Source organism: Aulostomus chinensis, chromosome 6 (assembly GCF_037954235.1).
Source record: "Aulostomus chinensis isolate RoL2024-O1b breed Wild chromosome 6, RoL_Achi_v1.0, whole genome shotgun sequence".
NCBI lineage: Eukaryota > Metazoa > Chordata > Actinopteri > Syngnathiformes > Aulostomidae > Aulostomus > Aulostomus chinensis.
Genome location: NC_141325.1, coordinates 8,255,613 through 8,268,847, shown reverse-complemented (window position 1 = coordinate 8,268,847; position 13,235 = coordinate 8,255,613). Strand labels below are relative to the sequence as shown.

The window sequence follows — 13,235 nt, the reverse complement described above, 5'->3', positions numbered from 1 at the left end:
ATAGTTCTTGAAATGGCCCCAGACAATGCACAACTATTACTGAGGGCTGAAATAACATGATTCTTCTGCTTGCGTGAGACAGCCAAGATAAACATCCACATTTAGAGTTTTATTTATATATATACACATATATATGTGTGTGTGTGTGTGTGTGTGTGTGTGTGTGTGTGTGTGTGTGTGTAAAGTAAATGTTCCAGTCGTAAACTGTGAGCAATGCATCCACTCTGAATTCAGTGTCACGTGAGAGCAAAGCAAAGACAGGCAGACAAAAATAATAAAAGAAAAACTTGAATTTCTCAGTCTAGACCAAACCAGTGATTGGAACTAAATGTAGAACTGAGGAAGTACGGAAACATTTACACAGATGAATTTATGAGTGCATAAAGATAAAAGACACACACACACACACACACACACACACACACACACACACACACACACACACACACATCACTGAGCGAGTTTGCTGAGCTTTTGCAATGAAAACACACATTTTCTTTGCAGTGCAGCACAGTCTGCTGGCTTTGGAGTGGGATCTGACTAATTCCTGAATCTACTGACGTGGCTTATCACTGGTTGAGCAGCCTTCCAACGTGAGGCATACATATACACACACATAATACATACACACACACACGCACACACACACACACACACACATATATATATATAAAAATATATATATATACACACAGATATATGTATATATACACACAAACACACACACACATATATATATATATATATATATATATATATATATACACATACATATATATTTTTTTTTTCTTCTCAGCATGTATACAAGTGTGACACCTTCCTCCTCAAAAAAACCAAACTAGTTGTATACAGAGTGGAGGAGGCAGACTGATGAAGTGTTTACGCGTGAGAATGTGTGTGTTTATCTGTGTGTCCACTTGTCTGTGTACACACACCATTAGATAATGATCATAATCCCTCTCAACATCCAACCATAACACATTTGCTACCAAAATATTAGAGCACACAAGGCAGACGCTGACGATCTTCCTCAGCTGTCCCATTTGTAAATTACTCTCCATTGATAGACCATCACAACAGCATTTTAATAATCTTAACACCATTTCTGTAAATCACCTAGGCAGTCAGAATAAAAAGAGATTGCTGACTAATCTGTGGATTACGGTGATGATTTCTGACAGAGGTTGAGGATCAAGGTAAAATGTGATGGGAGATGAGCTGTGGGGCTTACTATGCTAGCTCAAAGAGGATTAAGGTAAGGATCTATTGGAGAAGCAGCATTACATAAATTGTTTTTTGTGCCCAGAGACACACACACACACACACACACACACACACACACACACACACACACACACACACACACACACACACACATGCGCACGCATGCACACACACACACACACATACACAAACATTACACACTGTCACTCAGGTACAGATTTATGCACACAGTCACACACATGCGTGCACACACACACACACACACACACACACACACACACACACACACACGTTTTTTTTAGAGAAGGGCCAGGATGAACACTCTGAATGACACAGGATGAATGACTTTAATTCTTCTGGTGCTGCAGACACAACATCAGCTACAATGGAGGATCCAGCGCTTTCATTAGACATTCCACATTTCAACTGCAGATCCTGTTCTTTATTCATTTGGCTTTATTCATTTAATTAAATGTATTCAGAAATGCAGGGAATATGCCATTGAAGATGTAAACACACTTTTCAACTCTCCATTGACAGAACAGTTGACAAGACCTAATAATGATTTGAGCTAATATTATCTCCAAATAAACAGGGAGTCGTTTCAAAACTGTATAATTCTTAAAGACAGTGGAACATTATGCTCTCGGAAAATCTAACAAGGCTCATAATTTCATTTGGGTTTTATCTCTTTTTCTCCCATTCTCCTCATTTTTCTCCTCAATGGTACATCACCAACCTGCCCTGGACTTTGCTCTGCCCCTCTGCGGAGCCCTGCGGTCTACCGCACGCATTCCCCATCACATATGGAGTCATTGGTCACATCTTCTCACCTAATGGTGGGAGTTTCACCGCGGCTGCGTAGCATGTGGCCCTAGTCTCACTTGGCTCTGCTGCTGTGGTAGCAGGCATCCGCAGGGTTTCAAAGTAAAAGGAATTCAATAGATCAGCTTTATCTCCGGACCCAGGCTGAGACAGTTTTAATTCACACTGTCACCTTCACTGTCTGTTTAAAAGACCCCACCAGCCCCAGTGTTATAACCTCCAGATAGATGCTGCTAGTAAACGTCATCATATGACACATGAACACTGGTGACTGCAGGGAGTGACATCTAATGTGTGCACGACTGTATACAGTAAATTCTATGTGTGTAAGGGTGAGGTAGACTTTAATGTTTTGGGCACACAACACCACTGATGCCTTCTGACAGAAAAGTCTGTTATGATTTCCATCAGAAAGAGTCGTTCATGCACAAAGATACACACACACACACACACACACACACACTGACATGTTTGCTTCGCTTCACAGAACATTCTATTGACTTACATTAATTACCAATTACCTTAGCCTTAAACTAAGTCCTCACTGTAAAAATTAATGATGCACATTATGTTATACATTGTCCTGACAGCATGAGGAATACGTGGTACACACAGAGGTAATTACACAAATGTACCTCTTATCCCACACTGGTTAACATAAAAAGTCAATTACGAGTCATCAGTCAATACCAAGGACATTAGAAACCAAATATGTGTGTTTGCAGGAGTCAGGGTACTCATGCACACAGTAGTTTTCATTTGAGTGGTAAACATTGCAAGTGAGGATATTTTTTGGAATATAAAAACATTTTGGCCTTTACTGACATGCTCTCCAAAAGACTGAGAGACAGATGTTGAAGTTACCTTAAAATTTGGGTTAAGTGTTGGGGGTTTGGTACCAAGTTGGGATGGTTTAAAACTGGGTAAGAGACCACACACACACACAAACACAAACACACACACACACACACACACACACACACACACACACACACAAAGACCTGAATAAAGGAAGTATGCCAAGGTTTACATTGACTTCTCCAATTGAGTGCCTGTAAAATGACACTTTTCTAATATCACACCCTGAATGAAATGACTAATTTAACATTTATAATTGGATATGATATTATGATAATAATGGAAAGTCTCAAAGATTAAATCAGTTATACCCATCCAGGTTAGCTGTCAGAAGTCTTAAGTGGACCACACACTAGAGGACAAACTTTTTTGGCTTCATCTGCAACTTTAGGAATGAATGGGGCACCGCCTCTGATGATCCAGTTCTCTTTATATACCCATGATTTATACACTGTGAATGTCCCAGCTACCCCTCCTTATTAGGACTGAGTTTGTGTACGTGTGTGTGAGCATTTTTTTTTAATTAATTTCATGTCATCAGCTACATAAAAACAAGCTTTAATATGGTAGCTGGAAGTATGTTGTGCTAAAGGACACAAAAGTGGGGTAAATCCTGTAAAGGTGTGCCTGTTTTTTGAAGTTCAGTCCATTCACTCTTTGGTTATGAAGTAAAGAAATATATGTTGTCATTGTATCATCAAATACTACATGAACTAAAAGTACATGACTTTCACCTATGATTCATGCTGAGAAGTGAATGAACACCCTCAGACAGATAACATATAGTAAACATTAGTCAAAAGCCATTATCCCAGAGAATAACTCGCACTAATTTAGGGTGTGGATTGAGTGGTTAAGAATGTGACAGGAACTTGAGCAGGCGCCAGACACATATCCAGTTACTGTCTGACAGTGTGTGTGTGTGTGCGCGCGTATGTGCAAGTGTGTGTGCATGTGCATTTGTGTGTGTTTATATGTACGTGTGTGTTGGGGTTAGACACGTGGAAGCCCTGTCACCACACACTGATGTGTTTATTTCACTGCAGCTGGGGCAATCAGTCACACACGGAGACAGAGGCAGACAGGCGCACACACAAATATTCACACACACACACACACACACACACACACAAACATGCATCCAAACCCCAACTGCTATGTACAGACTGCTGGCTCTAACTGGCCTTTAAGGTCACTCCGGTTTATTGGTTACAGGATAAAATGCATTTCTCCGTCACACTGCTGCCTTCTAATGAACATAAATGTGTCAGGAAAAGAATGCATGGCTCACATTTGAATTTCACCTTACGCCTTACATAGTTCATAAACTTTGGATAGGTTTTGGGGTTTTTTTTGAAAATGAAAAATAAAAATCTGGGACTATTTTATAGAACGAGTGTAGAATGCTGCTGCACTTGTTGCAACTTCTCTGAATTCACTGTCTGTGTCCATAAATCCTTTCCAGTTGAACTAGTGAACCCTCCCCTGCTGATTCCAATAGCTCTCCATCAGCCTTTAAAGGCTTTCTATCACAGTCTGACGAGATTTAGATGTTTCTCAAGGAATTCACAATGCTGTGTCTCTCAGGAGCTTTAGATTGAAAGAGAGAATGTCATGAGCAGCACCATGGAGGGGGACAATCATGACGCACTGATTGGTGTACACATTTTCTTTGTAATGGGGGATTGGATTGACCCTGACCTCTTAAAGCTAACAGGTGTGCAGCAGTTTAAATGTTCTGCCCCTTAGTGTACCTCTTGTTATGTTTAAGTGTAAATGTGCATACGTTGTATATATACCGGTGATACGTGAACGTAAATGTGTGTGTAAGAAGTCAAGGCTTTGATGTGGCATGTTGACAGCCTCGTGATGCCAGCTGGACGTTATGATGCCGCTATCACATTTCAGGGCACCAACCCCATCACATTGACAGCTTTACAACAGCCCTCAACTGGTCGACGCAGCAACCTCAACCACTAATATTAGAATGTTTTTAGAGAGGTCACAGGAAGCCAACAACTAGAGCTGTCAATCAAGATAAAGAAAAAAAAAAGTCTGTATATGTAGCGAGAAGGGAGGGGGGAATAAATAGTGAATGGCAAAAAAGGACAAGCGTGATAGGGACAAAGAAAAATAGAAAGTCAGGGCAGATAAAAAAAGAAAGAAAGTCAGAGCTACAACCTGAGGTCATCAGCAGGTTTTAGACCTAAATCCCTCTAATCAGCTTCAGCAGAAGGGAGACAGACCAATCCATTTGCCCGGAGATCCCATTATGACAGGAGAAAGGAATTGAAAAAATTGAACACACTCGAAAAATAGCTCTTGATGTATGTGTGTGTGTGGTAGTGTGTGTGTGTGTGGATTCCTGTGGTGTATAAGTAACTCTTGTGTACATAAATGCATTGAGTTCAAACAGATGTCACCAATGAAATGTAGTAAGAAAGTTGATATTATGTAGTAATGACTCATTAGTGGGGAAATTTGTTTCCAAGATGCAGATGTGTGTGTGTGTGTGTGTGCGTGTGTGTGTTTGTGTGTGTGTGTGTGTGTGTGTGTGTGTGTGTGTGTGTGTGTGTGTGTGTGTGAGAGAGAGTGATGAAGAGGAAGGGAGGCCAAACGAGGGAAAAACAGCGCCCTTGTTTGTGTGTGAAGGTCTCTGTGGTTCCTAACCAATGTCACAGTTGAACCAGTTTATTTGCTTGATTTCCCTCAGAATATAAATAAGATTTTTTAGAGGCAAAAGACTGGGGCTTTAGAAATGGAAGAAACAGGAAAAGATCACTCTGTTATTTCCTATTACTCCTTCTTCCAACACGAACACCAACGCAAACACACACACACACACACACACTTTGATTTTGTATGCTGGTCTGTCTGAGTGCCTTCCTCACCCCTCTATCCTTTAGTTTTCTTCCCCCTTCTTTCTCAGGGGAGCTGTGTACTTAGGTGCAATTGAAAACGACTATCAAACCCCGAGGAGCGAAACCTGATTCAGAGACTCCTTATCCAGCAACCCTCTTCAAGTGCTGTGCTGCTCTTCCCCAGTGACCAACTAAATGAAATTATGTCTTTTTATCCATTCAGGTGGGAACGCAGCCAGATGAAACCAGGAAAGTAAAGAAGTATCTGAAGTGTAAATGATCTTCTTTGCTGTGCTTTAAGTCCTCTGAGAGTAGGAATGACATATGTAGCTCTTTCCAAGTGGATGTTTACTGTGCAACATACTTGATGTGTGTATTAAAGCCAATGTGCTGACAATATACTTGAGGCAATAATATCTTAACATTAAGTAGTGCAATGTCATGACAAGTGTGTGTGTGTGTGTGTGTGTGTGTGTGTGTGTGTGTGGTTGTGTATGGGTTCAGCCCAGCTGTTTTCATGCCCTGCCTGTTCAAATTATTAGGCTATGGCTTGCTGTTATTGAAGTGTCCTTAGATAAGCAATGCAGGCCCACTGATTATAGTGGGAAGCTTGGATGAGATATTGTGATTTTCCGCAATTCCCTTTTTTTTCTCCCTTAACCTGCAGCCGTATTCGTTTTGGCTGAGTCTGAAGCTGCTGGGAATAAGCATGCCAGTCGTTTCTATTTGAACAACTTCCTTTCATTTATTGTCCAAATTAACTGCTGACTCTCCGACTGTACCTGTGCCCTCCGCATGTGTAGTCGGAATGCAACATAGGTTAAACTTGTGAACTCGCTGAGATTTCTTCTGGTAGCTTTCTGCTGCAACTCAAATTGGCTCTCGAGGGATATTTAAGTTTCGTTGGATCCTTGGATCAGAGACATTTTTGGATCGTGGCAGCAAAAATTTCAAGCATTCAAAACAGGCTTCAGTTTTCTCCCTTGATATGTCACTCTGATTATTCACGATTCGGCATCAAAGTTGCTGCAGAAAAGAAATTTTGAACATTTCTTCAATTTCAAAGTTAAATTTTGATTTTTTTCCCTCAATGTTTTTTTTTTTCAATCAACCAACCATCACCCTTGATTGAAATACGCAAAGCCGTAATTGCTATTTAAAAAAAAAAAAAAAAATTTTGAAATGTAGTCTTAAGATTGCTAGCAAGCTTTTAGCACAACAAGGGTGAATATGAAGTATTGAGAGTACTAAAAATGGTCAGGGAACATTGTTTGTTTAAATTCAGCACATTGTCGTCCGTCAAAGAGCGAATGCACCGAGTAAAACACTCTGGTCTGCTGTTTGTGATTCACAGATCCAGGCAATTTCAAAAGGTGCCACATTTGTAATAAGTGACTCGTCTCTTTCAAATTACTTTCACGGGATGATCTCAATTTGTATATTCTCTCATCTTCTGTCTCTATCTCTCTCGTTCTGTTGTAGCTGTTTTTTTACTTCATCTCAATCCTGATTTGTTTTCAGCTCAGGCGATGGAGGTTGACGCTAACACGGCACATACCTCAGCTGCTGGGATGCCCTCCGGAGGACGACACTGTAACAGCACTTCCTGCTCCAGAGATACTTCTTTGCCAAGAGGTTCTTGTTCAAATGACTTCTTCAGGTCTGCGCAAAAGGACAAAGAAAGACAAGAGGTTGTATGAAGCAGAGCGCATATGGAAAACTCAGCTGAAGTGATGAAATTGGCCAAGGAAATTTAAAGTCTTGAGTTTGCAGTTGCAGATTGCATTGTAAAACACTTTTTTTTTTTTGGACATGTAACAGTATTAAGGAGGCTATGGCCAATTTATGTGGGTAGATGAAGACAAAACTCAAAATTAAGAGGGGGCTGGAGAAGCTCATCCTGCTGTCAATGACTCACCAGTTATGAGATCTAACATTTATGCATGACAGAGATCAACATTTCAAATCAATAACGTGTCAAGACTCAAAAATCTCATACGAGGCAGGGTCTGTTCATATGTCCGATGAGTGTCGTTAGTTGAAATTGACAACAAGTGAATCTGTGGCTAGAAATGCTGGAAGAATGTTTTGTTTTTGTAACCAAGCAACAATAAAAACTTGAGTGTGCTCTGAAAATGAGGTCGTGAGTGACTTTCTGATCAAAAGCTACATCTCCTGGACATGTATGTAGGCTCTAAAAGCACAATATGCCATTTAAGTGCTTTAGCTGCTTGGAACCCTAAACACAGGCTACTTTGTTGCATGCTTGCCTCTCTATTACTATGCGCAATATTTAACCTTGCCTTCATTCCATACAGACAAACCAGAGTTCAGGGATCCCAAGCAGGCCAAAGACAATAAATGATTCACACTAATGGTCCGCATGCTGGGACAAATGACAGAATTACAAAGCGGCGTGGAATGTGCTGCCATTTCTTTCACAGAACATTTCCGAGAGGGTTCAGTGAAAAAAAATGCTCACAGTAGCTGATTTAAAAACAATTACTGGGCCTTTCATTAAGAACAACAGAGACGATGGACAGACAAAGGAGAGAGAGGAAGAGAGAGAGAGAGAGAGCGAGAGAGAGGAGGGTGATGAATGAAAATACAAAAAATTCTGTGGGTGGACAGATAAATGGAGGGACAGTTTTGTTTGCTTTGTATCAAAAAGGCCTGACTTGTATTCAATAAGAAATAAACTCCTGGGCTGCTCATGTTTCTCGTTTTGTTCTGTGTATTGTTTTCCGAGTGACGTCTGAGAAAAAGTACTGACAAAGTAATATTCTAGATCATTCTGTCTTTCAGGCTACTAGTTTGATTGATTATACATCTTGGAAAACATTAAAAAACTGTAATTCATCGGTTGTCTCTTCACCTCCCCACCCAATACAGTACACATATATATATATATATATATATATATATATATATATATATATATATATATATATATATATATATATATATGCATCCCTGTATTTGCAGCTGAACTTACACATGTTAAAATAATTAGCCTGCCACAGAAAAGGGCCATAAAACAAACGGTAACTTGAGAGTGGTGGCAGTGTTGCAGGGATTAGCGGTTGACTTTATTTATGGTGCTGATCAGATGGACTGATGGATTTCTAAATGTGAACATATGCAGGGGATCCAGTCAAGACAGGGGACCCCCCCCCCCCCAACCTTTTGGGATGGAACTCAATAATTTATCCTATTACTCCTGACAATTAGATATGAATAAACCAAATATTTTAAAAAAAATAATATTTGAAATGCCTCTGCAAGGCTAAAGGAAGAATTACTTAATACTCATTGATCAGATGGTGAAAAAATACATGGGGTGTTAATTTCTGCCTGCATATTTATTTCAGCGAGTTTGTGTACAGTGTATGCAATTCTATAAATATTCATCCAAGGACAGAGCATGGGTGTGTATGGAGGTGCATGGATGGATTTTTGTATGCACGTAAAGGCAAGATTTATTATAACTGAAATGTCACATACTGTATCATAAATCCAAACAAACATAAGATAAGATAAGATAAGACAGGATAAGTTAAACCTTTATTTTTCCCTCAGTGGGGAAATTGACATTAAAGGTTAATAAGGGTATTTACACTGGTTTTACACTACAAAAATATATCATCTTTGGTATTGTTCATTCTTTAATTTCCTAAATATATCCAGTTGATAGTACACACTCCTTTTGAGAAAGTTTGTTACGATGTGAAGTATCACTGCAGCAGTAGAGGACACATCCTCCAGCACCTGCTTTTTCTTGTTCCTTTTTTTTTGTTAAAAAAAACAACTTTGGAGGACACTTCATTTACTCTCCTGACTCGCAGGTGTGCTTATCCATCAGGTGTGCAAGATCATTACACACACACACACACGCACACGCACACGCACACGCACACGCACACGCACACACATATTTTTTATAGTATTGAACTGGTTGACTCTGAGTCTCTGTATGTAGTTCATCAGGATAGTTACCTTACGGAGTCGACATAGAAGGTAGCAGAGTGAAAGTGGAGAGGTGATGTGGGGGATGGACGGTGGGTGGGGGGGGGTTGTGGGGTTACGGGTAAGGTAGAAGTTGAGGTAGTGGACTGAAAGATGAGAGGATGAGGAGGAGGAGGAGGAGGAGGAGGAGGAGGAGGGAGATGTTGGCAGCGCATAGCCAGACCCCTGCTTAATATAAAACCATGTGCAAGTATTTTTTTCCTGTCTTCCACACAATTCATTAGAATCACTGTGAATCAGTTTTCTGTCTTTATTCCTTCCTTTCTTTCTTTTCCCGTCTTTCTTCCTTCTCACATAAGTTGTAACAAACACAACAGGCCTACCACACTTCATACCATGCGATCCCCTTGAAATGACACTAAAAAAGGAGCAAACAGGTGTGCTTCTCCTCAGCTGGAGTTCGTTTTGATGTTCTGTCCATCTCATCACGGAAAAAGGAAAAAAGAAATCAAGTCGCGTATTAACTACTTGGGTCAATTTACTCATGAGCTGGTAAACCTGCGAACAGGTTTTATCATAGTCACCTCCACAGGTTCAGAGCATGTATATTAGAGGAGGGGAGGCAGTCAGAAACTGGTGTTACAGTTATTCTGTACGGACATTTTTGCGAGTAACACGTCTGCTGCTAATGAAGCGTCTGAAACGTTTTCAGCGGCAGGAAGTTGATCCGCATTACTAACCAAGTCAGGCGCGTTGCACAAAATATTAAAAAAAAGTTTTTTTTTCCTTCTGCCACACAAGCTCCTTCAGTAAACATCTAAAATGTGGGACAAAATCCTCCTTTACGGTTTCAGCATAATGTAAACATGAATATTGTTTTAACCTCTAGTGTATGGAAGTTGATCAGTAGGAGATGACTTACTCCCCCCTACGAGAGAGAGAGAGAGAGAGAGAGAGAGAGAGAGAGAGAGAGGGGGGATAAAGTTGCTGTCTCTCTCTGGGTTTACTGACGGTCATGACATGTCTTGAGGACCTGTCTTTATTCTTGTTAATTCAGTGTCAGACATGTTGCATGCTGTCTGAAGATGATAACAAAGGGGACAACAGTGGTGGAGCTGCTGGTCGGTTAGGAGAGTTTAAAATTCACTAAAAAAATCCTAGCTCAAATGAAAAAATTCCCCAAAATTGAATTCACTTTTTAAAAAGAATTTTGAATGTTGCTGTTCCCGAGAACCTTTTCTATCATTTGAAGTGTTGATCGACATACACTGATGGAACCCTGACTGTAATGTTAAGCTTTAGAACATCTGTGGTTCTACTGAAGTCTTTGTTCAGTGGCAACCTTTTTTTTTTTTTTTTTGGTCCAGACACAAGTAACAGTGTCAGTGAGGCATCGTTTTGCTTTTATTTGTTCTCGTTCTTTGGTGTGTCGATATAAATTGACCCGAACAATCTCACATCATAATTACACACTGTGTAAATCTGGCCAAGATAACGAATTCCTTCCCGGGGAGGGGAGGGGGATCTATAAAGTCTTTCTGATTCTGATCAGATTTTGTTCTGTAAGGCTTTTGAGAGTTAAGTGAGGACACAGTGATGCTGAGGCTGAATCATAACTTCATAATACACTCAATCCCTGTGGGGTGACAGCCTAAACAGAGCATGATGGTTCATTATGGGAGTAATTACCCAAAGCTTCAGCCCCAAATCTACCACATGGCAACCCACACAATCCCACACACACACACACACGCACAAACGCACGAGGAGAGAACGATAGAGAGAGAGACAGACGGAGCGATGAGAGATACTGTCGTCAGATCGAAACACACGCCTGAGACACACAGAAGAATCCAACTCGCAACGGGATATTCAAACACACTAGCACACACAACCACAAACGTGCAAACAAACAAAAACAAAAAAACACAAAGCAGACACAAGGACAGAATGAGGAAATGACAGAGGGATGAGACCCACTTCTCTCACGTCAGCCAATTCCAGGAACAATTTCCTGGTCTTAATTAGTAAGGGAAGTTGTGAAATGAGGAGTTGGCTGTGAGAGTTGATTTCCATAAAGATTGCGAATGAAATTAAAGGAGATTAAAGCAAACTGCTCAGGGGATGAACAGACAATAAGCGTACACACACGAGCACAAACACATAGCGCTAAGCTTATGGGGCTATCATCGACACCATTTTGCTAAACTGGCAGCCAGAAAGCGCTCGTGCATGAGTGTGTGTGTTTGTGAGTGTGTGTTTTAAGTGAAAGAGGGAATGTGACATTGTGTTGATGAGGGACCCCGGATTCACGTCAGTGGAAGGTATGCGGTTTTGTGTATGTGAGCAAATACGTGCCCGAGGGAAATGTGCAGAGGCGAGGGTGGACAGCTGTGTCATATCAATTCACTGACCCCGCTTCACACCCCAACTGCAGATAACATTATCCAACTTCATAAATATATCAAAAGCACAGATAAATTCACCAAACAACTTTTTTAGTACTACAGCAGGGTTGAAAAGTACAGAGGCCAGACTTGTAGAAGAACGAGCCCTTCCTGCATAAAAGCTCCCTCTCTCTTCAGCTAGCTGGTTTCCCCTCCTCCCTTCTGTCGCTCTCCACCTCCTTCACTCTCCATCCTAAACTTCTTCTTCCACTGCTCAACTAAAACTGTTATTATGTTTGTGGTTACTTTGTTGCCTCAGGCACCTCTGCATAAGCACATTTCAGAGCAATTATGCAAAATGGGTGCCTCTGCCTGCATGCTACCCATGCCAAATCATAACGGTTTCCCCTGGTGGAGCTGCTCAAGCAATAAAGAGCAATGTGAGATGCTTGGGAAGAAAACTAGCAAGGAAAGAACTCAGAGAAAATCATTTGGACATTCACTTTTGCCTGCAGTGGATCCAACCAGGGGCTTCGGAAATCTAAACGATGGGAACGATTAAAAAAAAAAAAAAACACACACACACACACACACACAGGAGGGTAGGATTATATTTAATAAACACTAGATAAAAACGAAAGTAGATGGATTTGTAGATTAAACATACTGGTGTTAAATGATTAAAACGTTAACAATGTAATGAGTTCCTCCTGTGGCAGCTAATTATATTACAGAGTAATAAGATTCATTTGTATTGCCTTCTACTTGCATTAGTCATCAAGTGCAGCTATTCATTTATTGAACACCTTTTTCCCATGCGGTGTTTGGAGCATTTAGCTCAATAAGTATCAAGTTCATGTATTCAATGGTGCAGTGTATGGACGGCCTCTTCACCCTGCACTTGGACCGAAACTATGAACAATGGAGGAAATGAAGGTAAATAGATTGTAGATTTACTGCACAGGAAGCCATTTTTCTCTCAGTGACTTCAGAGAGTCGCTCCCTCTCTGTCTTCGCTTGGACCAGTTTTCTAACCAAACCCTCCACCCTGTCATTTCAACAACTCACAAACCCTTGATCAACCCCAGACAACAGATGTGGTCTTTCTATCTAA

General features: G+C 40.6%; 1 protein-coding gene across 3 annotated transcripts in view; it reads right to left on the bottom strand.

Moving 5' to 3' along the window:
• The window catches only part of unc5ca (unc-5 netrin receptor Ca), a 184,290-nt gene that overhangs the window by 55,514 nt on the left and 115,541 nt on the right, over nucleotides 1-13,235 (bottom strand). For all 3 annotated transcript variants that reach the window (XM_086206252.1, XM_086206254.1, XM_086206253.1), the window contains exon 4: nucleotides 7,327-7,430. In XM_086206252.1, coding sequence (XP_086062378.1) covers nucleotides 7,327-7,430 — 104 coding nt within the window. The remainder of the gene's footprint in view (nucleotides 1-7,326; nucleotides 7,431-13,235) is intronic.